Source organism: Bombyx mori, chromosome 6 (genome assembly GCF_030269925.1).
Source record: "Bombyx mori chromosome 6, ASM3026992v2".
In the NCBI taxonomy this organism is placed as follows: domain Eukaryota; kingdom Metazoa; phylum Arthropoda; class Insecta; order Lepidoptera; family Bombycidae; genus Bombyx; species Bombyx mori.
In genome coordinates this window covers 1559262-1586898 of record NC_085112.1, presented here as the reverse complement: position 1 = coordinate 1586898, position 27637 = coordinate 1559262, and the positions used below count along the sequence as shown (strand labels likewise).

Genomic DNA, 27637 nt, shown 5'->3' with positions numbered 1-27637 from the left:
TCACAAATTATTTTAAACTACCCTCGTCTATTTCACATTTCGTACGGTATGGAGATTAAATCAAGTTCCCTTTCTTTCAACTCCAACAATGGCGCGTGCGAACGTATTTTGCTGAAATGCAAATAAAATGATTAAAACCTATTTAAATCCGTGATTGGTTTGGCGTTAATAATGAATTTCAAAAGCTTCATTTTGCTCTTAATTAATGTGTTCTTATTGAGTGTCATTGAGGATAGTTCTTGTCACGTTTACGAAGGCAGCGCACGTGAGGCCTCAGGTGAGTTGACCTTCATTACGACTTTTTGACTGGAAAAACAGTTCAAAAGAAGATTGGTAATCATTTCTAGTGGTATTGATAAAGAGATCGACAGGTTATCAAAATTCCGAGATCGCATTAACAAAAATTGGTGGCGTTTAAAATATCTATAGCTTTTTATTACGTAAGGGTATTCAAAAACTCTTAAGATAAGAGAAATCTTATTTTAAAACTACAATGTTCTGGCTGACACGGAACTTGGCATATTACTTTCATGAGAGGCACTTTCATTAGTAGCTTACTTTCTCAGCGATATTACCAAAGCCGATTCGGTGATCGAACACGCTTCCTTGAAGAATCCTTTCTGTGTTAATGCAGTATTCAAACATCACTGCCCGCCCAGTTTAGTGTGTTAATAAAAAATGGCAGACACATCTCTGAACTTAGTCAAAATGCGCGTTCGAACCTCATATCTAATAACCACATAAAATTAAATGAAATTTGTGCATAAAAAAATCTTATTGATACTTTATATAATTAATGTTAATTCTGTCCATAAATCATTTTCATTTAACTTATGTTTTATATTGTGTTTAGCATCACTTATATCACTTATTGTTGTCATTAGAACTTTTAGTTGTAACTCAATTTTGACTGGTAATAGACTCAAAAAATGTCAGTCGACAAGTCAATTGAAACCGCATTTTTTTCAATAATGGCTTGTTGTCATATCAGAAGAGAAGACAATTAATTTACACTTTTTGAGTGAGACTTAAAACTCATTTATCACGGTCTCCGGTAAACACTTAGCACCAGGTGAGCCATGATTAAGTTCACCCCACCAATCAGTAAAAAGGCCCTTTATGTTCTTCAATAGTACCACCGTCCGTTGGATGTTGAGAAGCATGAAGAGTATGAAGGTCGTTGCTCTGTGGATACGACTGCAAATGCTCTCATAATCTATACTAATACTAATATATTATAAATCTACAGTGTTTTTTACGTGTGTTCCGTTATAACTACTGAACCATGACCATTGACTTGAAACTTGGCATCCATGTAGAAAATACATTATGGATAGGCGTAATACTTAATGGATAGGCTAATATTTATATGAGTGTTGGACTCCCTACACCAGTTGCGGGGGCGTTAATGATGAGAATCTTTGTGGAGGTGAGAAATAATAATGTTAATTTTAAATGCCCAGCGAAGCGGACGGGTACAGCTAGTTATTTTTATAAACACTAAAATTATAATTGATTGATTAGATAGTACCTATAGTAGCTAGCGCCACTGACTGACGTCAAGTGTCGCAGGTTTGTTTTCCGCATCGGGCAAACATTCGTGTGATGTACGGGTTTATTGGCTCTTTGTCTGGGTGTTTATTCTACATTATTACTAGCTAATCCGGCAGACTCGTAGAGTACCTCAGTCGATAAATAAAAGACCTAAACTTTTGTATAAAATAAACTTAAAAGAAATAAAAGGAATCCGTCCGACGGGGGACAGATCAAAGGAAAAATAAAATTGTTATTTTTATTTAATTCCGAGAATTTTCATATTTATCTGCACACACACATCTTTTGATGTGCTTGTGCGCGTGATTAGTTCCCAGTTATTTATTATTATTTAATGATAATTCACCACGATTTTTTTTATTGCGCTAATGAGTGAACCCATTTGATGTAAACTTGTTAACCATAGCTGGACATCATAAGATGAATGCCGTTGTCAACCTTGATGCGTGAGGTCTTATTCTCGATTGTAGCGTGGCTCTCCCAAGGCAGCGGCCTTGCTGCCGGGATTGCTGACATCCATGGTCGACGGTAACCACTCACCATCAGGTGGGTTGTATGCTAGTCGTTTGTCTAAAAGGGCAATGAAAAAAGGAAAAACCAAGAAGCTACCGCGGCTGAAATACGCAGGATGATGAAACCTAACCATGCGAGATTATTTCGACCACTAAACATCATATCGATGTATTGAAATGACTAAGTCGACACGATAAGCCGCCTATCCAGCTTCAAAGGATACGAACCGATGTCTCTGATCACGTCCTTAAGATTTTGTATTCTTGTAATGTCGTCTTGTTTTTTTTTTATTGCTTAGATGGGTGGACGAGCTCACAGCCCACCTGGTGTTAAGTGGTTGCTGGAGCCCATAGACATCTACGACGGAAATGTGTCACCCACCTTGAGATATAAATTCTAGGGTCTCAAGTATAGTTACAACGGCTGCCCCACCCTTCAAACCGAAACGCATCACTGCTTCACGGCAGAAATAGGCAGGGCGGTGGTACCTACCCGCGCGGACTCACAAGTGGTCCTACCACCACCAGTTTATCTAGCTTTCTCTCTTTCTCTTCATTCCTAATGGTTTCACCGCGAGTTTCAAAGCGGGTGGTGGCATTTTATATTGTCTACAAACACAAACATCACCAGTTATACCTTAGTTCATCTATTATATATTTTTTTAATTTTTTTATTGCTTAGATGGGTGGATGAGCTCACAGCCCACCTGGTGTTAAGTGGTTACTGGAGCCCATAGACATCTACGACGTAAATGCGCCACCCACCTTGAGATATCAGTTCTAAGGTCTCAAGTATAGTTACAACGGCTGCCCTACCCTTCAGACCGAAACGCATTACTGCTTCACGGCATAAATAGGCAGGGTGGTGGTACCTACCCGCGCGGACTCACAAGTGGTCCTACCACCAGTAAATGACTCTCTATATCCTTCGAGCAATCTAATTACTAAGATTGTTACCGACACGGGCGACTGTTAATTCAAAGCCGTTTCTTACATGCTTTCAATGTGTCATTGTCCCCACGTGTTTTGTAATAAGTTTTTAGTCGTTTTTCGTAATCCATTGTTTGTGCTTTAATGGCTTGATTTTTATTTGGGGGTAGGCAGGGTGGTGGTCACCGCGCACACGAGGTCCTGTCACCAGTAAACTTTCTATTACTTCTTTTTTACATAAAATATTATCTTTCTTTTTACATTTCTTATGGGGCATGGGCGAAAAATAAACTCACTTAAATTTCTGCTAATAGATTTCAATCCTTCCTGATGCAGACATTTTTGGAGAGTCATCATTATGTGTTATTTATTCCCGAGACACGATGCAGTATTTTAGAATCAACACTTTACTTCGTGTTTCGATGTAAATGACGCGTTTTTGTTTAATAGCGTGATTTTTATTTGTCTAAGCCGAAATACGGTAATGCTCGAATAGCGTTTTGATTAGCGTTTCAAGAAAACGCTAACCTATTTTAGTTAAAAAAAAACTATTGCCTTTGTAGGCAGACGAGCATACGGCCCACCCGATGGTAAGTGGTCACCGTCGCTCATCGACGTCAGCAATGCCAGGGGCAGAGCCAAGTCGCTGCCTACCATAAAGTACTCTAATACAAAGAAACAATACAATTAAGAGTACAAACGTACCCAATTGCATCCTTGATGGGTTAATTTTTTTCGCAGTGATCATAGATTATAGTTAAGTGACATGATTTAACTTTCTGCACCGAGATTTTGTCGTTTACAAACTTAAAAATAAATATCAAAAATTTTTTTTCACAGTCACTTGTTATTTGAAAACAAATTGTCGTTTAAGGACAACGGTCAAGGAGATCTTTATAATATTTTTAGTGTTGCCATCCTCGAATTAATTATTTAATATTATTTGTAATTATTAATCATTTAGGTAAGGACTAGTAACCATGACTATATGTTTAATACGTTGTCGTGCAACCTTCATTGAAGGGTAGGTAGGTAGACAATCTTGAAAAACTGGTGATTACCGGCAAAGTGTACCGCTGTCTAATGCGTTGGTCTGATAAGGTCTGCACCACGATTCCACCATCGTCAATGCTCTTACAGTAGCTGAAGACAGGAACTGCATCGTGAAGTCATGGATGGATGTGATCCCCTTCAGGATTGGAGGAGGAATCAAGGGCGTTTTTTTTCTGTGCTTTTTTTTTCCTAAGTCGATAGCCTTGAGAGGCTATGTCAGCTTCTCCTTGACGTGCAGGTGAGCTCACGGGGCTTAAACCGGGTGTGCTGCTAACACTGGCCCTAGCAAGAGCAGTGCTTCGCAGAATCTACCACAGGATCGGTAGCGCGACCCACTGAGAAGATCCGGCGAAAAACTCAGTGGGCTGTGTCTATGGGTTAATTCACTCGTCGAGTCCTTCGTCGCTAGCGACGGGTTCGACGAGGACCGTCACTAGTGATCTGAAACCGCTTCCGACTCATCTATAACAATAAAAACACTCCGCTGGGTGTGTCCTCAAACCGCGTCAAAAACTTGATTCCTTGTTACGTGATCTGTCAGATAACTAAGATAAACGTACAAATTTTAATACAACGACAACATCGCATTTAATTACGTATTTAATAAAGAATATACATATATAGGCTTTGTTATTATGTTGTCTGTTCGGAGTGGCGAGGTTCATGGTATGTTAGATAGGAGACAGCGATTTAGATAGCGTTTTACGAGGGGTATCGACTCAGGAGCATTCATTTTCGGTGTCATCTGTCGCTTTGTATTTATATCGCGCTCTTGAATGTTGACGTCATTGTACGAAATAGTAAAATCGCAAGTGTTTTTTTTTTTTGCTTAGATGGATGGACGAGCTCACAGCCCACCTGGTGTTAAGTGGTTACTGGAGCCCATAGACATCTACAACGTAAATGCGCCATCCACCTCGAGATATAGGTTCTAAGGTCTCAGTATAGTTACAACGGCTACCCCACCCTTCGAACCAAAACGCATTACTGCTTCACGGCGGAAATAGGCGGAGCGGTGGTACCTACCCGTGGGGACTCCCAAGAGGTCCTACCACCAGTGATTACGCAAATTATAATTTTGCGGGTTTGGTTTTTATTACACGATGTTATTCCTTCACCGTGGAAGTCAATCGTTCTAATAAATCTTCCTTCACAATCTACCTATATAGAGTTGCAATGGATAATTATAAACTGGTCGTGGTCTAAAGGATAAGATGCCCGGTGCATTCGTATCAAGCGATGGAATCTGTGCCATGCTCGAATCCCGCAGGTACTAACTTATCTAATGAAACATGTACTCAACAAATGCTCACGATTGACGTCCACGTTAAAACTGAACTTCAAAGCTCCTGTCTCAAGGGTGGGTGGCGGCATTTACATAGGCGGCATAGTGTTAATTACAGAGTGTTAATTAATTTTTAATTAATATTATAACAGAATATTTTGGAACAGTGTAAGTTTTATTTTACGCTCCGCGATCCCTATTCTACGCGTATGTACAAATATATAATTTACATCATAATTTAAATTGTGCCTCTTATGTAAATACTTGTGTGTGTGTTTAAAGAATGAAATTAGTTATAACACTCAATAATCAAGAAGGCTAAGGACGTAGGAAGACAAGCTACTAGTAAAATCTTGTCACGCTGACTAAAAACAGGATGCCATATTGATAATTTTTCTTTTTTGTTTTCCTTATGAAGAACACATTCACGTACAAGAGCGACCATGCGCCGTCTGCCCCAGAGGCGGGAAGTGTGTCCCGAAGGTCAAATGTCCGGCCCACGTCAGACCGGGATCGTTGAATCCGACCTGCCACTTGGTCCTTGGACATATCGGTATCTGCTGCTTCACCGGGCAAAAGCATTCAGGTACGTCAAAGAGAATTGTCTACAAAGATTTATTTTTCACTAGCTGACCCGGAAGACTTTATAGTGCCTCAATCGATAAATAAAAGACCTAAGCTTTTGTATAAAATAAACTTAAAACAAATAAAAGGAATCCGTCCGACGGGGGACACATCAAAGGAAAAACAAATTTGTTATTTTTATATAATTCCGTGCATTTTCATATTTATTCACCTTTTAAACCTTCTCTGGACTTCCACAAATAATTCAAGACCAAAATTAGCCAAATCTGTCCAACCCTTCTCGATTTTTAGCGAGACTAACGAACAGCAATTTATTTTTATATACATATATATATATTATTCATATTGCCCGTGTTGGCAGCCGTGTGTACGGCCCATCTGATGGTGAGTGTTTACTGACGCTCGCGGACGTCAGCAATGCCAGGGGTGGCACCAAGCCTCTGCCTACCGTAAGTTAAGTTTAAGTAAGCCGTTTACGAACTCTGCACGCAATGGAATGTAAATAAGAGAAACGCGAGGTCAAAGAACTAACAGTTACTGTTAATTAATGTATGTTAAAAATATTACTATCGATGAGCTCCTAGCGAGCTTTTAGTTTTAGTGATTTTCCGATATTTCAGCGCTTTCCCGTAATCTAAAATAATATAATAATAATAATAATAATAAACATTTATTCCAAACACAAATGAAGTACAAAAAATAAATAAAAAAGATAACAAAAATAACGAGGCTTGGAAATGGTTACCGGCTCAGCAATGCCTAACAGTATCGAGACAATCGGTACTGCGGCGCTGATCTTCCGCCGGCACCTGCGGAGTGACGCGCACGCCAGCATCAGACCGACCAATACACAACATTGTAAAATATATTAAAAAAGAAAAAGAACATGAATAAAAAAAAACAGTTATGAAAAGGACAGCAAAATGGCATTATTAAATTAATTAAATAAAAATTGCAGTTGCAAAGCACAATTAATTATAGTACGGAGTAATTATATTTGTACGGAGTAATAATTTTTGATATAGTATATCAAATAAATAAATAAAACTCAAATTCGTGGTGATCAACCTTTATTTCAAAAATTGTGTTTACGATGCTAATAATCCCGAGAGGCTTAAAAACAAAAGAAAAATTAATTATAGGTATTTTTTGTGCCGACGAAGGTCGTATTTTTCTGTCAATGAACGCTAGGTAATAGAAATGAGCACTGCCCCTATGGCGAATGGCGCTCTTGTAATAGAAGGGATCGTCTGGAAAACTTGCTCAAAGCACTGTCCTTAGTATAAAACACATAGCAAGCGGAGATATTTAAACGAGACTTGTGGAGAGTACTTAACGGTAGGCAGCGGCTTGGCCCTGGCATTGCTGAAGTCCATGGACGACGGTAACCAATCACCATCAGGTGCCGTATCCTCGTCTGCCAACAATGGCAATAAAAAATGAATCAATAAATAAAACATTGAAATCAATAAAAGGTCGACCATCCTTGATTCTCTCATGAGGATAATTAAAGAAACGTGAAATTATTTGTCCTTATATATTAGGGCATGATAAAACTACGGCTAATTTAATTATCAATGTGTGTCAATTTATCGAGCAAGGTTTACAAGTGAATTTGTATTTAATTTATATCCATCAATGTTTCCGGCGTTATGGAAACAGATAAAAATGTGCCTATTTTTAACCAGTGGTACCGGCAGATCCATGAGGATAGCTTTTTTATTAGACCACAGACTACCTTACATCATTTGGAGCTGATATCGTGAATTTTGCTAGACCTTGAAAGATAATGCCAGTCCCAATGTTGTGCTCAAAGATTCGTGGCATTTTAAATAGGCCAATGTAAGCTTTAATGTACCTAAGGAGGAGGAATGTAAGCTAACATTATCTACCATTGATGTCTCCAAATCGATGAAGGATAATGCCAGTCTCAATCTCCTCCTCAAAAATAAAGCGGCATTTTAAATAGGCCAATGTAAGCTTTAATGTACCTAAGGAGGAGGAATGTAAGCTAACATTATCTACCATTGATGTCTCCAAATCGATGAAGGATAATGCCAGTCTCAATCTCCTCCTCAAAAATAAAGCGGCATTTTAAATAGGCCAATGTAAGCTTTAATGTACCTAAGGAGGAGGAATGTAAGCTAACATTATCTACCATTGATGTCTCCAAATCGATGAAGGATAATGCCAGTCTCAATCTCCTCCTCAAAAATAAAGCGGCATTTTAAATAGGCCAATGTAAGCTTTAATGTACCTAAGGAGGAGGAATGTAAGCTAACATTATCTACCATTGATGTCTCCAAATCGATGAAGGATAATGCCAGTCTCAATCTCCTCCTCAAAAATAAAGCGGCATTTTAAATAGGCCAATGTAAGCTTTAATGTACCTAAGGAGGAGAAATGTAAGCTAACATTATCTACCATTGATGTCTCCAAATCGATGATCTCTATAGGGAAAATGTTGAGGAGCCAGTAGTGTATGTATTGGAAACCTTTTGAGATTGTAAAGGATGCTGAACAAATTACATTAATAGTGACGGTAATATGCAAAGGATAATATAAAGACTGCACAGTGAAGGTAAGCCTCCGGTTGAATAATTCTGCTAGGCCGACATAATGTTTTTATTAGGAGCTAGTAACTAGTATGTTAAATAGATTTCACGAAGGCGACATTAGCACGAATCCGCTTTTAACTAGATTCCTATTTGGCGACAGGCCCAGCGAAATTCATCTCCAGTAACGAAACAAATGCTGTCCGTAATAAAATTTAGATTTGGACTTTCAGATTGATCCTGAATTCGTCATCTATATATTAATACGTGAAGCAAAAACTTTGTACCCCTTTTTACAAAAATTGCGCGGACAGAGGAGTATGAAATTTCCCACACTTACAGAGAATATAGAGAAGGAGTGCAGAATGTTAATATATTTTTAAATTATGCATAAAAAATACATTAAATCAATAAAAAAAACATTACACACACTACTATGTATTTGACACACACACACGAATCTAAACTATTTGTTTATTGCCAAACTTTTATTATTGCTTAAAGTCTGTGGTCAGATTGAGAATAGATTGAATATTGTTTGTCTTTATTTATATTTGTCTAAAGTGTAGCCTTGGCGAAATCTGTGATTGTATAAGTGAAATAAATAGTCTGAAAATAGAATCATAATAGTGTACAAACTTATAATTTCAATTAATTATAGTCGAATTTCGACTACCGGGGGATCACTAGTTTTGATAAATACACACAAAAAAAAAACATTTACGATAATTGTTAATCAAAGTGTTTCTGTCTTTTCAGCCCAATTAGAATCTACTCAGCGTTCTGGCGCCATCAGTATAGAAGACATTAAAAGCAGCCATGACGTATCAAGGCAGAAAATGGTCCAGTGGATAGCGAACGAGAAAGTTCTAGAACGTTCTGCTGATACAATCGTCAGTAGTTCGGCACCTAGTTACGGGCATCATTTGGTAAATTACTTGATGCCTAATTCTATCCTATTCTAAGCGGATCGGTAGGTGAGCGGGTTTTAACCTGAGATAACTTGCCAACACTAGCCCTAGTAAGAGCAGTGCTTTGCTTAATATATCATTCGTGATATTGGAATCGCGACTCTTTACTGGTGGTAGGACTTCTTGTGAGTCCGTATAGATAGGTACCACTACCCCGCTTATTTCTGCCGTGAAGCAGTAATGCGTTTCGGTTTGAAGGGCAGGGCAGCCGTTGTAACTATACTGAGACCTTAGAACTTATGTTTCAAGATGGGTGGCGCATTTGCGTTGTGGATGTCTATGGGCTCCAGTAACCACTTAACACCAGGTGGACTGTGAGCTCGTCCACCGATCTAAGCAATAAAAAAAAAAGACTCACTGAGAAGATCCGTCAAGAAACTCAGTGGGCTATATCTATGGGCTAGGACGCACGTGGAACTCTTCATCGACTTTGACATGAACGGTAACCGGGTAAGTACCGATACTGGATTGGGAAGATTCGATAAGATTTTTTAGGAAGACGGTGACCTTGAGTTGCCACGTCGTCTGGATCGGTAATGTAATTAGAGGTGGCCACGATAAGGTTATCAAGTCGCATTTTTGAAGTATCATTTTGACGCTGTCGTTTGAATTCCAGTAATCACCTGGATACGACTTTCCTGATAGTATGCGGTTACGTGTCGCTGAGATACTTTGCAAATATTATTGACAATGTCATACTTTTTATACCTTCGTTAAATCTCTTTAGAGTTTTGTTTGGAGAACGACATGCATCGTATGATAAATCAAGTAAGGAATTTTACAAAACATCTTTTTCATCAGTCCATGGTTACGTACGACAAGAGAGTTGAGGGTCTTGGACGTGGTGGACTGTTGAACGTCTTCGCTGCTCTGGAACTGAAGTCTCGGCAGGCGGTCTCTGATGATGAGCTGGAGTTGGGAGCAACAGGACATACTGATGGTACGTTAATATTCTTAATATCATGATGTTTTATGATAAGTTCTCGATTATAATTTTTTGATCGATAGAAAAAAGATCTATTGTCCGTTTGATGGTAAAAATAATAATAAATAAATATTTACTAACAATCACGCCACTTTAACTGGTCCCGTGATAAGTTCTTAAAGAACTTGTGTTACAGGTACCATATAACGGGAATAAATGTAAGATTTTTATTATACACGTACATATACTTATTATACATCCATAACCCTGGAAAATACATTTTGTATTTATCATACAAATATCTTCCTTTGGCGGGATTCGAACCCGCGACCCCCTTGTGAAGTGACCATGTCACTTACCACTACACTAGACGGCCGTTAAAACTGTTGTCTTTTCGAGTATAACACAGATGCAACCGTGCACTCCTTATTAACTTGGAGCAGCAAATAATCGGTAGCGCTCGTGAACACAGTTCGAAGGACGTCAGTTTGACCATAACTTTGAGCAAAACTGAATTATAGTAATAACTTTACGGTTTAAAATCGCGTATTTTATAGTAATTGCATTAACATTGACTTTGTTTCGATTATTTTACGATTTTCGTGGTAAAGGACGACTGGTTTTAATTGTGTCTATGGTTTGCAAAAACCGAACGGACTCGAACGATTCCTGGACACCAATTCAGCCTCAAAGTTTGATCTAAAGAGCTCTGATTCTGATTTTATGAGCCCTGGTACTGTAAATTTTTTTTTCTTTATTGGTTAGATGGGTGGACGAGCTCACAGCTCACCTGGTGTTAAGTGGTTACTGGAGCCCATAGACATCTACGACGTAAATACGCCACCCAACTTGAGATATCAGTTCTAAAGTCTCAAGTATAGTTACAACGGCTGCCCCACCCTTCAAACCGAAGCGCATTACTGTTTCACGGCAGAAATAGGTTGGGTGGTGGTACCTATCCGCGCGGACTCACAAGAGGTCAATGTCAGGAGAACGGTAGATAAGTCCTATGACGCGAACAGCTCATCTGGCATTGATAGCAAACAAAACGAATCTCTATTTCCAGGTCCCTTTTGCCCTAAGCCCCCGCAGTGCCCGGATACCCAAAGCCGGTACAGATCTATAGATGGGGAGTGCAACAATCTGGCCAACCCAACGTGGGGAGCTGTCAATACTGGCTTCGAGAGGCTTCTACCACCAGATTATAGTGACGGTCGGTATTGCAAAGTTCAAGGTATGCGTGTTTTTTAGCAATGTAAGGACGTATGGTGATTCACGGATAGAACATGCAACAATGTATCTTCGGGCGTAAAGCAGTCATTGAATTGAGACTGCTATTGAAGGTACATTAGAATTCGAACTCTCACCACATTTCTATGGATAGGTAAGTGTGGTCTAAGAAGTTATGCGTTGAGAATTGTCAAGTGGACCTTGTAATATCAGTGGGTTTTCGTGACCATTCAACACTACTTTTACTGGTGGTAGGACCTCTTGTGAGTCCGCACGGGTAGGTACCACCACCCCGCCTATTTCTGCCGGGAAGTAGCAATGCGTTTCGGTTTGAAGGGTGGGGCAGGGGCAGCCGTTGTAACCATACTGAGACCTTAGAACTTATATCTCAAGGTGGGTGGCGCATTTACGTTGTAGATGTCTATAGGCTCCAGTAACCACTTAACACCAGGTGGGCTGTAAGATCGTCCACCAATCTAAGCAATACAAAAAAAATCACACGGGTCCTGAGGTTTATATAGAGTAACAAAAATTGTATTTGCTCTGCGGGAAATAAATTAATGTTATCATTAAAATCAAACGAATAAAGTAGAGGTGACAATAAAACATCCCTTAGCCCTTATTTAGCCACATATTGACGCTGTAGCTTGAGCGAGGAAAGCCTTAGATAAAAAAACGATGGATGAGGAATGTGGTTCTGATGTAATGTGAAGAACATACTTAACGGTCCTACCGGCAACGGTTTGTTATGTTAACTTCTTCGTAGTTAGAATATATAAATCTACAGTGGTTTTTACGGATGTTCCGTTATAACTACTGAACCATGCATCCGATTGACTTGAAACTTAGTATCCATGTAGAAAATACATGTACTTAATGGATAGGCTAATATTTATATGAGTGCTAGAGTCCTTACACCAGTTGCGGAGGCGTTAATCATGAAAATTTTTGGGGGGTGAGAAACAATAATGTTAATTTTAAATGCCCAGCGAGCGAAGCGGACGGGTACAGCTAGTAAAAAATAAATTTCTTTCTCAGGCGTGTGGGCAATGAGAGTCTCCGCAGCAGGTAATCCCCTTCCGAGCGCGAGGGTGGTCAGCAGCGTTCTCCTGCCAGAAGGAAACCATCCAAGTCCCACACACAACCTCATGTTCATGCAGTTTGGACAGTTTATAGCACACGACACCAGCGCTGGAGTTATGTTCGCATCGGGTGAGTGATTCTTTAAAATGAAAATTTTAAATACAAATCTGCTCCTAGATATTCGCAATTTGAGGCCATGGGAACGGCCAGAGCTTGTATAAAAAGTGCTCTCCATTATCACTCGCAATATTATGGGAAGGAGGTATAAGGGCAGTAGTTTAAAAATCATTTACATGATTCAGTTTTTATTTTTATAGCCTTGATAGACAGACAAGCATAAGGCTCATCTGATGGAAGATCATGAGCATTAGCAATGCCAAGGGTACAGCTGAACCGCGACCTACCTTAGGGGGTCTTCAAATTTCGTCTTACAGAAGGACTCCGAAAACTGTTTGTAGTAGTTTTAGGTACTGGTTCAGACTTCTTCTTCGCCGCTTTCTTCTTTACCGAAGGTGTCCTTGAAACTTGACGTGGCATATCTCGTGAGCTGTTTCCACCTCGTCCGGTCCTCAAATTCACGTAGGGCGGTTGCGACTGGCAGCCCATTTAGGGTGGTTATTTGGTCACATCAGCGGCTAGATGAGGCTGCGGGGTCTCTTTGCTTCTATCTTGCCCTTCCATAGTATAACTGGAAGTTCAATTACTTTAATTACTATTCTTCCAGGTAACAACACTGGAATATCCTGTTGCGCTGAAGACGGTGTGGACCAGCTGCATCCGAAGCAGCAGCACTGGGCCTGTGCTCCAATCACCGCAGTTCCCGATGACCCTTTCTATGGTTTCTTTGGTCAGAAATGCCTCAATTTCGTGCGCACACAACTCGCACCAGCCAGCGATTGTTCCGTTGGCTATGCCAAGCAAGTGAGTGTACTGAATATCATTCGTCTGGTAGACTTCTTTGTAGGAAGTCGAAGTCGTCGTGGCCTACAGGATAAGATGTCCGGTGCATTCGTGTTGAAGCGATGCACCGGTGTTCGAATCCCGCTGGAGGAACCATTTTTTCTAATGAAATACGTACTCAACAAATGTTCCACCACCACCCTGCCTATTTCTGCCGTGAAGCAGTAATGCGTTTCGGTTTGAAGGGTGGGACAGCCGTTGTAACTATACTTGAGACCTTAAAACTTATATCTCAAGGTGAGTGGCGCATTTACTTTATAGATGTGTAAAAAAAAGGAAAAGAGCTGGTTATAATTAAATAAATGCAATAATTGTCAAATTGTCTTAGACGACACTATTATCTCAATTAATCTATGTAGGTACCTGTAAAAACTTTTACGATTGGTACTACGAGCTGATACTGTGATTATAAACGTAATATTTGCAATTAATTAAATACAGTAATCATTAAGAAAAATACGAAATCAAGGCCAAAAATTATTTTAAGACATTATAATTTTTTGCTTCATTCTGAATGTGATGAAGATAAGTGTGTGGGTGTTTGTAATTTATGCCTAACTCATCCAGAGACTTGGTTCAGTTACCGTACGAGTTTCAGGTAAGATTGCTGTTTAATTTTATCATTCTACCATCAAAATACGACAGTGACATACGAAAATTTGGGTAAAAGGGAAAAGGTTTCATATAACTCTCCACGAGACAGGCAGTGCCCAATGTGCAGAGTTTTTAGCAAGTTGTTATGTGAATGTTTTCAAGGTTAATAAATAAATTATTATTATATTTATTATTATAATTAGTAATCGCTGCAAAGGAACGTGGGAAAAAGAAAAAAAAACCTGCACTACGAAAGGAAAATCTGCTATAACAATAGCTCTTACTGGAGTGATGGTCCAAATGACCGACTACCCATAGCTGTTGTTACAGGCACTTGTTACTTACTGTAACTCAGTGACTTTTCTACATTACTTACAGATGAATGGCGCCACGCATTACCCTGATTTGTCTCACTTATACGGCACCTTTCCCGAAAAACTCTCATTGGTGCGCGGCGAGGGAGGGTTTCTGAAGACATTCAATGACTTTGGCAGAGCCCTCCCACCTTTGACTAAGAGAAGAGAATGCGTTAATATGGATGGTGGTAGCCCTTGCTTTGAATCAGGTTAGAAGCTTTGGACCTCTTGTAGTTTCTGAACCAAATCCTTAAAAAGAAAAGAAAATTTAATCTTATCACATCCTTGAATGTCTTAGTCTAATTACGAATATTTGTTATAAAAAAAAAGTTCAACCTACTTTCTTACTTTAAAATGAATCTTCAAAATCGGCTCACCTAGAAAAGTAAAGGAAAAGAAAATATTCTGAGGTGGCACACTAAAAAAATGCAATCGAATTGAGAACCTCCTCCTTTTTTAAGGTCGGCTTAAAAACAAAATTAAATTTAACAAAGATATCCGCGACAATGAGGAAAATATATAATATAATACACCCTGTATGTGTAAAATAATACTGAACGGACCACAGCCTACTCAGCGAGTAGAAATTGATAACAACAACAAAAAACCTACATAAATGCGAATCACTTTAGTTCAATTGATGTTCAATAATAAATAATAGTTAATAAAAACTAACAAAATACGATTTTATAGAAAATTGTTGAATTAAAAATAGTGTAAGAAAAAATGATTTGGGGTGGGGTTCATGGCATCAGTAGTTATAATATTTTATGAACAGATATGGGTAGAAGGGTTATTTTGATAATATCCTGAAAAGCACCCCTATAAAAGCGTATTTTGTTAGTTTTTTAAACAATTTTTTATTTTTTTTTAAATAAATAAATAAATGATTACTAACAATTACGCCACGTTAACTGGTCCCGTGATAAGTTCGTAAAGAACTTGTGTTACAGGTACCAGATAGCGGAAATAAATGTAAGATTTTTATTATACACATACATATATTTAATATACATCCATAACCCTGGAAAATACATTTATATTTATCATACAAATATCTTTCCTTAGCGGGATTCGAACCCGCGACCCCCTTGTGTAGTGACCATGTCACTTACCACTACACCAGACGGTCGTTGAATTGTCATCGGTCCTTAATAAGTATACCAAATTTCGAGTTGATCCGACGTTTTCAAAGGGGTTCAAAATCATGTTCAAAGATTCCGTTACAAACATACATACTTCTGAAGCTAATAAAACCGTATTAAAAACTCTGTAATGTTGTCTGTGACCTATAAAGGCTCTGTCATAATATTGGCTTCAGAAATTCTAGTTTTCAATTTACAGGAGACAGTCACGGGAATCAGTTCATCTCACTGACAGCATTCCACACGTTATGGTCGAGGGAGCACAACCGAGTCGCGCAAGCCCTGTCGAGGTTGAACCCTCATTGGGACGAAGACACAGTCTTTATGGAGACCAGAAGGATACTGCAGGCAGAATTCCAGCATATCATTTATAATGAGTGGCTTCCTCTATTGATAGGTAATAAAACGAGACATACAATTATAGGACATTCACGATCTATTGTTTTGGAAAATGATGGATTCAAATAAATTAATCTTAGGGTCATCAAATTTACCTCACAAAAATAATTGGTATGTGAATGGTGGTGGCATTTACTATACCCAACTACTAGGCTATAGGATCTGGAAGCGAATACCAGATGAATTGTGAACTCACCTTCCTACAGCATCATTGTTGTTTAACCCTCTCCTCATTTTAGGAAATGAAAATCTGGTCATTAGCCGCTAATGACTAATGAGTGTATAACCAATTTACAACTTAGTCGTATATGGTATTCATTTCTGTTAGAAAGAAAACTTTCCTTAGTCTTTTTATAAATGCTTAAGCCTTCGAAGCGCCACTGTGAGTGTGAGTGGAGTAGTTACCAACGGATTTGGTTATCACCAATACAGAGGCATAGGTCGAGTCGCAATATACCCATTTACCTTTTATTGGGCTTAAAACTTAGAAATTGATCGATGAATAATTTTTTTGTTATTTGCAGGTCACCAAATGATGCAGCTCTTCAATTTATCTCCATCTTCAGAGTATTCCTCGTCGTACGATCCAACAGTCAATCCGTCTATTACAGCAGAATTCGCGACCGCAGCCATGAGATTTGGCCACTCCATTGTTGATGGAAGAATTGTGTGAGTCATATGCCTTGTATTTTCTATTTCCATAGAAGGACTTTTGCGTTTAGAACATTTTGGCTTAATGGTACTGTTGATGCCTCCACCACACAAGAATTGGACGAATATTGGACGTCCAATGTTGGACATTGTTGGCATTGTGAAATAAGACCAAAATAATGAGCTTAATTTAAAGCAAAACAATTGTTTCCAGAATTCCCAACACGAAAACAGGAGAAGTTCACGAGACCATATCGATACCGGAAGTGATGTTTCAGCCGTCGAGAATGCGGCTACGTCACTTCTTGGATCGGCTGCTGATTGGCCTGACGCTGCAACCGATGCAGAGTGTCGATCCGTTTATCTCTGAAGGGGTTCGTAGGAAACTGGCATTAGTCCAACGGAAATTTGCTGATTCGATTATTATATTCACGAAGCCCTTATTACCTTAGAGATTGCATATTAAAGGTTTCAATATTTTGTAATTTATATCCCATTATAAATTCTGTTGATACCCTAATATTAAGGCTCTACAGGTATTAATTCTACATACACCAATTCGTTTTCAAAATTCAGACAGTGTTCTATATACAGCTTACGTCCTACATGTTCCGTGGCACCAACCCCTATGGCCTGGATCTAGCGTCAATAAACATTCAACGCGGCAGAGACTACGGAGTCAGATCCTACAATAGCTACCGGCGCTTGTGTGGGCTTCAGCCATTTGAAAGCTTCGAGCAATTTCCACAAAGTGTAGGTTGATTTTATTCTCAACTTATTTTGAAGACATGCTATTACAGCTGAGTTTGGGTGATGGGGGCCTTTCTAGTAGCAGACTGAGGAGCGCGCATATCTGATCATTCAAAAGGTGGTGCTAGTGTTAAGTGGCTATGCATCTCCATTGATAAATGCCGTCCAGGTATTTGGGATGTGTCAAAGTGTCAAATGTATTATGTAAAGCCTGTCACAATTAGCAAATCTGAAACTGGGTGGGCTAACAATACCCTTTATGGCCCACAAATGCCTCGTCGCCTTGTGCGATACGCGAAATTGAGTTTCACTAACCTATGCCTGAATTGATCTCATCTTAATAAGGTGTACCATACCATTTGACCATATATACCTTTATTGTGGTTACATTTCTGCGTAAAATATAAAAGTTTGTTTTGATCGAATCTGTACAAAATGGCCCTTTGAATTATATTTTTGTAAAATGTTGTTTGGTATTGGGGCATTGGGAACTATGGGAGTTTTTCATTTTATTATATTTATGCGTTATTGTGTATCCACGGTAGATATAGGCAGGGTGGTGGTACATATCCGAGTGGTCTGAGAAGATGCCTTACTATTAGTAAAAATGTTTGAAATACCTAATTGTGCTCTCCGCCAGGCTGCAAAGCGTCTAGCGTCTGTCTACGAGAGTCCGGAAGACATAGACCTTTGGGTTGGAGGTCTGCTGGAGGCGCCGATGGAAGAGGCAGTTATCGGGCCAACTTTCGCTCATATCATAGCCGACCAATTCTACAGGCTCAAGGCTGGAGATAGATACTTCTACGATAATGGTCCTGATATAAATCCCGGCGCTTTTACTCCAAGTATGATCAATAATTATATCGAATCATTATAAGCACGGAACTCTTTATTCATTTTTAAGCTATTGCATAGCTTCTATCGCGGGCCTTGAGCGCGGCGACTGAATCAAGAAATTCCGTAACGAAAATAACCTGACACCCCCACTACGCCTACTATGTAGCTCGCGTGTGAAGGGGACAGTTAATGTTTTGCTTTTGTTAATGTTTATAAATATAGCGTGGTCTTATTTTTATTATTGTTTTAATATTAAATTATTATTGTCTAATTGTAATTGCATAAGTTGATAAAAATGCTTTGCAATAGCTTTACCGCGGCAGTCACCGAGTGCCACACGTCTTTTTTTTAGCCCACTGAGTTTCTCGTTGGGATTTCCTTAGCGGATCGCGTTTCCGATCCGGTAGTAGAAGCTACTGCTTTTGCTAGGGCTAATGATAACAATTTATCTCAGGTTGAGCCCCTGAGCTCATCTACCCGTCGGAGAGAAGCTGGAATAGCCTCTTAGGGTACAAGCTAATACGCAGGGAGAAAAAAATAATTATGATTCTAAATTGATTTCTGTGTGTTATGATTCTAAATTGATTTCTGTGTGTAAATTTACAATAATGTCATAAAATATATCTGGACTTAATAGATCTGGACAGTGATGAACAGATGTAAACATTCCGATAGAGGCACCCGTCACGCGCGGACGTGCTCATCGACCACTCGATCGCCCGGCCTTTGTTCGCCCGGCTTTTGTTAGCCCGGCCATTGTTCGCGCGGCCTGTGTTCGTGGTACATCTGCCGACTAAGTGCTCTTCCTGGAAGTTTTTATTTGTTTTGTTTCCTTTTGTTATTTCTGTGTTCGTGGTACATCTGCCGACAAACTGTCTTCCTGGAAGTGTTTAATTGTTTTGTTTCTTTTTGTTATTTCCGTTTTGTTGTGATTTTTCTTTGTCCTGCAGTAATCGTGCCGCATCGCCACCTGTGTTCAATAGAACCGCTCAGGTCCGAGAAGTTGGGGCCTCGCCGCAAGGCGAGTGTTTTCTAAGACCCAGGGTAGCCCCACCTGGGCACGTAGACATCATGGACGCTGTATTTGCGGAATTTCTCCGGCTTCGCTACCCAAAGCTCACTTCCGAGTTTCAGGCCTTCAAGGCCGATCACACTGCGAGCCCTCTCGTGGACTCCACCGAGCTCGCTGCTCCTGCGTCGCCTGTACCTGCGTGCAAAGCTTCTGCATCGAGCACCGCAGCCTCCGTCGTGCCTGCCGTTCCCGCGTCGCCTATACTGGCGAGTAAAACTGCTGCGTCGTCCGCCGTGGTCACCGTTCCAGCAGCGCGATCATCCGCGGCCTCCGTCGCGCCGTCCAAAACACCTACTCGTAGGTCACCTGCGCCCGCCTCCTCGTCCTCCGACTCTGACTCGGAGATGGAGGTCGACCTCGCTCCCGCCTCATCGACGGATGGATTCACCCTGGTGCAAAAGGGTAAGAAGCGTGCCGCGGAGTCTCGAGCTCCCGCGGCCGCTAAAATTAGCAAAGCCGCGAACGCGTCGCGCCCCCGCCCTCAGACTCCCGTTGCGCCTCCAGCCCGTGCCACTCCGTCGCCGCGTCCGGTGGCACAAAATAAAGCCCAGACCCCTCCCCCGGTAATCCTTCAAGAGAAGGCAGCTTGGGAACGAGTTTCCCTGGCCCTTAAGGCCAAAAATATCAATTTTACGAATGCCCGTAACCTCGCGAACGGCATTCAAATTAAGGTTCGAACATCCGACGACCATAGGGCCCTCTCTTCTTACCTCCGTAAGGAGCGTATAAGTTTCCACACATATACGCTCCAGGAGGAGCGCGAACTCCGTGCCGTTATACGTGGCATCCCTAAAGAGTTGGATGCCGAGCTCGTCAAGGCCGACCTTCTCGAACAAGGCCTACCGGTTAACTCCGTACACCGCATGCACACAGGCCGCGGAAGGGAGCCATATAATATGGTTCTCGTCGCCCTCCAGCCTACCCCCGAGGGTAAGCAAATATTCAACATCCGAACGGTCTGTAGCCTTTCCGGCATCGCAGTCGAAACCCCACACAAGAAAGGCACACCTAGCCAGTGCCATAACTGCCAATTATACGGGCATTCTTCCCGTAACTGTCACGCGCGCCCCCGATGCGTCAAGTGCTTAGGCGATCACGCCACGGCCCTATGCACTCGCGATCAAAAAACCGCGACAGAACCGCCTAGCTGCGTCCTGTGTCGAACACAGGGTCACCCCGCGAACTACCGTGGATGCCCCCGAGCTCCAAAAATAAATCGCCGCGTCGCCCGCCAAAACCGCCTCCGAGCTTCCGGCCCAGACATCAAAGCCTCGGCACCCTCTGTGTCGCAGGCTAAGCCAGCGTTCGTTCCGGCGCCGGTGCCCAGTGTCTCGGCCTGGGCGAAACCGCTGCCGTACATGAACACGGCTACAACTCCCTCCTCCGCGATTCGTCCCGCCCCCGCGACTCGTCCCTCTCCCGCGACTTGCCCTCCGACCGCGTCCGACAATCTCGCTTTAGCGATCGACTTCTTTCAGTCGATCAACTTTGAGCGCGTTAACGCTTTGGGCGACGCCATTCGCTCTGCCTCCACTGCACAACACTTTATCGCCGTTGTGCAAGAATACGCCGACGTATACGCGTCATTAAATACGTACGTCCTCCCCTCACTCCGCCGGTAATCAATGGCGTATATAAGTAGAATAAAGCCCCTATCCGTAACGATAGGATTTTTTAACGCTTACGGTCTCGCAAATCAGCGTGATCAGGTTTCTGACTTTTTGCGTGACCATCAAATTGATATCTTTTTAGTGCAGGAGACCCTACTTAAGCCCGCGCGCCGTGACCCTAAAATCGCGAACTATAACATGGTCAGGAACGACAGGCTCTCTGCTCGTGGTGGTGGTACCGTCATTTACTATAGAAGAGCCCTGCATTGCGTCCCACTCGATCCTCCCGCGCTCGCTAATATCGAAGCATCAGTGTGCCGAATCTCACTGACGGGACACGCGCCGATCGTTATCGCGTCCGTTTATCTTCCACCGGATAAGATCGTTCTAAGCAGTGATATCGAGGCGCTGCTCGGCATGGGGAGCTCTGTCATTCTGGCGGGCGACCTAAATTGTAAACACATTAGGTGGAACTCACACACCACAACCCCGAATGGCAGGCGGCTTGACGCGTTAGTCGATAATCTCGCCTTCGATATCGTCGCTCCGCTAATCCCGACTCACTACCCGCTAAATATCGCGCATCGCCCGGATATACTCGACATAGCGTTATTAAAAAACGTAACTCTGCGCTTACACTCGATCGAAGTAGTTTCAGAGTTAGATTCAGACCACCGTCCCGTCGTTATGAAGCTCGGTCGCGCTCCCGATTCCGTTCCCGTCACGAGGACTGTGGTGGATTGGCACACGCTGGGCATCAGCCTGGCTGAATCTGATCCACCATCGCTACCGTTTAGCCCGGACTCTACCCCGTCTTCTCAGGATACCGCTGAAGCCATAGACATCTTAACGTCACACATCACCTCGACATTAGATAGGTCATCGAAACAAGTTGTAGCGGAGGACTTCCTTCACCGCTTCAAATTGTCCGACGATATTAGGGAACTCCTTAGAGCTAAGAACGCCTCGATACGCGCCTACGACAGGTATCCTACCGCGGAAAATCGTATTCGAATGCGTGCCCTACAACGCGACGTAAAGTCTCGCATCGCCGAAGTCCGAGATGCCAGATGGTCTGATTTCTTAGAAGGACTCGCGCCCTCCCAAAGGTCTTACTACCGCTTAGCTCGTACTCTCAAATCGGATACGGTAGTAACTATGCCCCCCCTCGTAGGCCCCTCAGGCCGACTCACGGCGTTCGATGATGACGAAAAAGCAGAGCTGCTGGCCGATACATTGCAAACCCAGTGCACGCCCAGCACTCAATCCGTGGACCCTGTGCATGTAGAATTAGTAGACAGTGAGGTAGAACGCAGAGCCTCCTTGCCACCCTCTGATGTGTTACCACCCGTCACCCCGATGGAAGTTAAAGACTTGATCAAAGACCTACGTCCTCGCAAGGCTCCCGGTTCCGACGGTATATCCAACCGCGTTATTAAACTTCTACCCGTCCAACTCATCGTGATGTTGGCATCTATTTTCAATGCCGCTATGGCGAACTGTATCTTTCCCGCGGTGTGGAAAGAAGCGGACGTTATCGGCATACATAAACCCGGTAAACCAAAAAATCATCCGACGAGCTACCGCCCGATTAGCCTCCTCATGTCTCTAGGCAAACTGTATGAGCGTCTGCTCTATAAACGCCTCAGAGACTTCGTCTCATCCAAGGGCATTCTCATCGATGAACAATTCGGATTCCGTACAAATCACTCATGCGTTCAACAGGTGCACCGCCTCACGGAGCACATTCTTGTGGGGCTTAATCGACCAAAACCGTTATACACGGGAGCTCTCTTCTTCGACGTCGCAAAAGCGTTCGACAAAGTCTGGCACAACGGTTTGATTTTCAAACTATTCAACATGGGTGTGCCGGATAGTCTCGTGCTCATCATACGGGACTTCTTGTCGAACCGCTCTTTTCGATATCGAGTCGAGGGAACCCGCTCCTCCCCACGACCTCTCACAGCTGGAGTCCCGCAAGGCTCTGTCCTCTCACCCCTCCTATTTAGCTTATTCGTTAACGATATTCCCCGGTCGCCGCCGACCCATTTAGCTTTATTCGCCGACGACACGACTGTTTACTATTCCAGTAGAAACAAGTCCCTAATCGCGAAGAAGCTTCAGAGCGCAGCCCTAGCCCTAGGACAGTGGTTCCGAAAATGGCGCATAGACATCAACCCAGCGAAAAGTACTGCGGTGCTCTTTCAGAGGGGAAGCTCCACACGGATTTCCTCCCGTATTAGGAGGAGGAATCTCACACCCCCGATTACTCTCTTTAGTCAATCCATACCCTGGGCCAGGAAGGTCAAGTACCTGGGCGTTACCCTGGATGCATCGATGACATTCCGCCCGCATATAAAATCAGTCCGTGACCGTGCCGCGTTTATTCTCGGTAGACTCTACCCCATGATTTGTAAGCGGAGTAAAATGTCCCTTCGGAACAAGGTGACACTTTACAAAACTTGCATAAGGCCCGTCATGACTTACGCGAGTGTGGTGTTCGCTCACGCGGCCCGCACGCACATAGACACCCTTCAATCTCTACAATCCCGCTTTTGCAGGTTAGCCGTCGGAGCTCCGTGGTTCGTGAGGAACGTTGACCTACACGACGACCTGGGCCTCGAATCTATACAGAAATACATGAAGTCAGCGTCGGAACGGTACTTCGATAAGGCTATGCGTCATGATAATCGCCTTATCGTAGCCGCCGCTGACTACTCCCCGAATCCTGATCATGCAGGAGCCAGTCACCGTCGACGCCCTAGACACGTCCTTACGGATCCATCAGATCCAATAACCTTCGCACTAGACGCCTTCAGCTCTAGGAGCAGGCTTAGGGACCTCGGTAACCGTACTCGTCGAACTCGACAAAGAGTTCGCCGTGCAACCTAACCCATGAATCAGCTCGCTGAGTTTCTCGCCGGATCTTCTCAGCGGGTCGCGATTCCGATCCGGTAGTAGATTCATTCGCGAAGCAGCTGCTCTTGAGCTGTTAGGTCTCCTTCGGAGGCGCTCGGGTAGCTGTTAGCAATTCCCACCCCTCCTGGCTGAGCCTTTGCTCGCCCACCTGTCCTGGTGAAACTGGAAAGGCCTCCGGGCCACTAGTAATCCTTCAATCATAAAAAAAAAAAAAAAAAAAAAAAAAACAGATGTAAAGTGAAAACTGTTTTTGACTACAGAATACTGTTTATTGCTGAATGTTATTTACATATTTTTTTTACGAAAGTTGATTTTAGTTGTTACTCCGAATAAAGCTTACTTTGGACTGAATCGATAACTGATAACTGCACATACGTAACATTGAATTTTGCGCTAAGGATCGCGGGTTCGATTCCCACATCGGACAAACATTCGTGGCATTCGGTGGGAAGAGATTTGGTGTTATTATATAGATTAATGTTGTATAGGCAATGTTTGTGGATAGAATGAACTAACACAACTTAATTTTGCAGGCCAACTGACAGAAATAAAGAAGGTTAAACTATCAAGACTGATTTGTGACAATAGCGATGGTATAGAACTTGTAACCCAGCCAGTTGAAGCCTTTTATAGAGCAGACCTACCAGGGTGAGTACAATGGTCTTTACTGGTGGTAGGACCTCTTGTGAGTCCGCGCGGGTAGGTACCACCACCCCGCCTATTTCTGCCGTGAAGCAGTAATGCTTTTCGGTTTGAAGGGCGGGGCAGCCGTTGTAACTATACTTCAGACCTTAGAACTTATATCTCAAGGTGGGTGGCGCATTTACGTTGTGGATGTCTATGGGCTCCAGTAACCACTTAACATCAGGTGGACTATGAGCTCGTCCACCCATCTAAGTAATAAAAAAAAGTTCGATATTGTAGACAGTTATCTGTGTGCTTAGTGCGTGTTTTTTAATGTTCTCGATAGCGTAAAAGTTAACCCAATTTTGTATGCAGTTGGAACAGCACTCTTAGCGGCAAACGCAGGCAAACGATTCCATTCCATACAAATACGAGCTAACTTTTACGATATCGAAAGCGTTAAAAAACTTGCACTAAGCACACTGGTCTCAATTTCGCACACTTCCTCCAGCTTCAGAACTGATTTTTCGAATGATGGGTTTAGAAATTTTCTAGTCGAAAAGGTTAGCTGATTCTAGAAAATCAAATTTTTGGTGCAGAAGAATCTTTAATTACCATTATTTTTAATCAAATGTGTTTGACCTTTGGCTGGCCTCAAATGACGTCATCATTGGCTTTACTCAACGGATACAGCCGCAGCGCTTTAGTTCTGCTCCTGGCATTGCTGACGTCCATGAGCGACTGTAGCCACTCACCATCTGGTGGGTGGAATGCTCGACTGCCTACAAGGCCAATAAAACCCGGTCTTAAGTCATCAGAGCCCATAGACCTCAACAACAAAATGCCGGCGCCCACCTTGAGACATGAGTTCTAAATCTCAGTTCTACAATACAATGGCTGCCCCGCCGTTCAAACCGAAACGCGTTACTGCTTCACCGCAGAAATAGGCAGGGTGGTGGTACCCACCCATGCGGACTCACAAGACCTACCACCAGCCTTGAAGGAACTAGCAGGAGATTTCTGCGAACAGTGGAGTAAATTTTTTTTTAATTGCTTAGCTGGGCGAACGAGCACAGCCCAGCTGGTGTTAAGTGGTTACTGGAGCCGATAGACATCTACAACGTAAACGCGTCACCCACCTTGAGATATAAGTTCTTAGATCTCGGTATAGTTACAACGGCTGCCCTACCCTTCAGAAACTGTGGCATTACACTGTATTAATGGATAAATTTCTTTTTAACAGAAATGAATTAGTGGCTTGCAACAGTGGACGCATACCTTTTATGGATTTGAGCAGATTTAAGGCGCTCAAAACTTAATAAATAACGTCAATTCGTAGTTTAAGTTTTATGTATTTTATTTAGGTTATACAAGTAAATGAAGAGAACGTAAATGAAGGCTACATAAACAATAAAACGGAATGAAATGGCGCCAAAATCTATATCTCTCCTATCTACTAAAACCCTGTTAGTTCTATTGTAAACTATATCAAATTAATACAGATAAAACATGTTCATTTAATTCCCCAAACAAAAAGGTTCCATCAGTTCGAATTTCTGTTATATTTTGGCGCCATTGACTTTTGTTTTATGGCCACATAATCTATGTCAATTTACTGGTTATATTTCTGTTCGCCTAATACATTTTTGCATTTTAAGTTTGCCTTCATCAGCCGCAATGGATTAGCGAGGTTGTGTCTTTGTAGGCTTAACGGAAACATTACTAGCATTTAACAACAATCTTTTAAAAGTTTTTCTCTTCAAATTGTCTGTCTTACCGGTTCTTTTTTTTTCTATTTCTTCAAACATCCCAACTGTACATCACAGCGGTCAAATACTTAACATCTTGATTTAATTTGATTTTGTCACAAAAGTGAATCTTTTGATTGTTGATTTTGCATGTGCTTTCTACCTTTTGCGACAAAATCATGTCGCGCTATTATTTAAAGATCGTAGTTTTTTTTTGATTTGGAAAAGACACAATTTTAATGATGTTTTTAGTTCGATTTTGATGGTTGATTTGTGATTGATTTTTTAATGATTTTAATCATTCGAAAATCCAATTGGTGCCCGAACAATTGGATTCTTGGATTGATTGCCTAACGTCATTTTGGCTGTGTCTTTTGCTGATTATCGATTGATTTTGTTCATTATTTTGTTTGATTGTTTGATTGTACCCTTGCGACGGCTTCGATTGTAGTTTGGATGTATCTGTCTCTTCAACAAAATGTTAGTGAAGTTATCCGTTAACTTGTTCTGTGTAAGTACCTAATTCAATGATTTTTTCATTAAAAAATCCAGGAATCGGGGGTATTTAAGTCTGTTTTTGCGATTTTGAAGACAAATTTACGAATTTCAATTGTCCAACCATTTTCGAGAGTCACGCCTGCAGATTTACGTTATTCTTCATTTATTTTTATTTATATTTAATAAAATAAAAGTGTCCCATTCGACCGATCAACAAATTCAAAGTTTCGTCATTAAATATAGGAAAAGTAAATATAGAATTTAAAAAAAAAGCATTGGAACGCACTAGTGAGTCGATAAATTTAATTTAGCGCCACCTATTGAGGAGCGTTGAAACTACGTTGAACATTCTATAACGTAAGTGCAAAACGACAAATTATGTCACGGAAACATACTTGTCCTTTTTAAAATTATATCAATGAATTATATTTTATTCAATGGATTTTCAATAAAGAACTATGAATGGAGTTTCGCGAATTTGCGCGCCATTTCAATTTTTAATAGGTAGGTAATGATATTGTTTTAAAATAATACCTTTTTCATTTTAAATATTGATAGAAACGGCCTATGTTTTAAGTATTTTAACGATTGATAAATATAAAGAATTGTTAAGTGCATAGGAACGGAACAGAACATTAGTTTTTACCTACTTTATTAAAAAACTAGAATTAATTAGATAAAACTTAAATATGATTTATTTTTATTTGAATGCATGCGATTGCTTGAATTTTTGTTTGTATAGAGTAATAAAAGTGAAGATTATTAAATATATATATATTAATTGATCGAAA

At 41.5% G+C, this 27637-nt stretch overlaps 2 protein-coding genes across 2 annotated transcripts in view; one reads left to right on the top strand and one right to left on the bottom strand.

The window, feature by feature from the left end:
* Nucleotides 1-27637, bottom strand: part of LOC101740450 (uncharacterized) — a 960210-nt gene that overhangs the window by 53280 nt on the left and 879293 nt on the right. The window lies entirely within an intron of this gene.
* On the top strand, nucleotides 53-27637 carry LOC101740583 (chorion peroxidase). The gene is made up of 15 exons (XM_021347406.3): nucleotides 53-277; nucleotides 5753-5920; nucleotides 9234-9403; nucleotides 10247-10385; nucleotides 11437-11583; nucleotides 12639-12812; nucleotides 13408-13604; nucleotides 14616-14802; nucleotides 15938-16135; nucleotides 16662-16806; nucleotides 17003-17162; nucleotides 17383-17541; nucleotides 18179-18383; nucleotides 24510-24624; nucleotides 25844-27637. The coding sequence occupies exons 1-15, from the start codon at nucleotides 172-174 to the stop codon at nucleotides 25917-25919; spliced, it is 2346 nt and encodes a 781-aa protein (XP_021203081.2). The 5' UTR covers nucleotides 53-171; the 3' UTR covers nucleotides 25920-27637.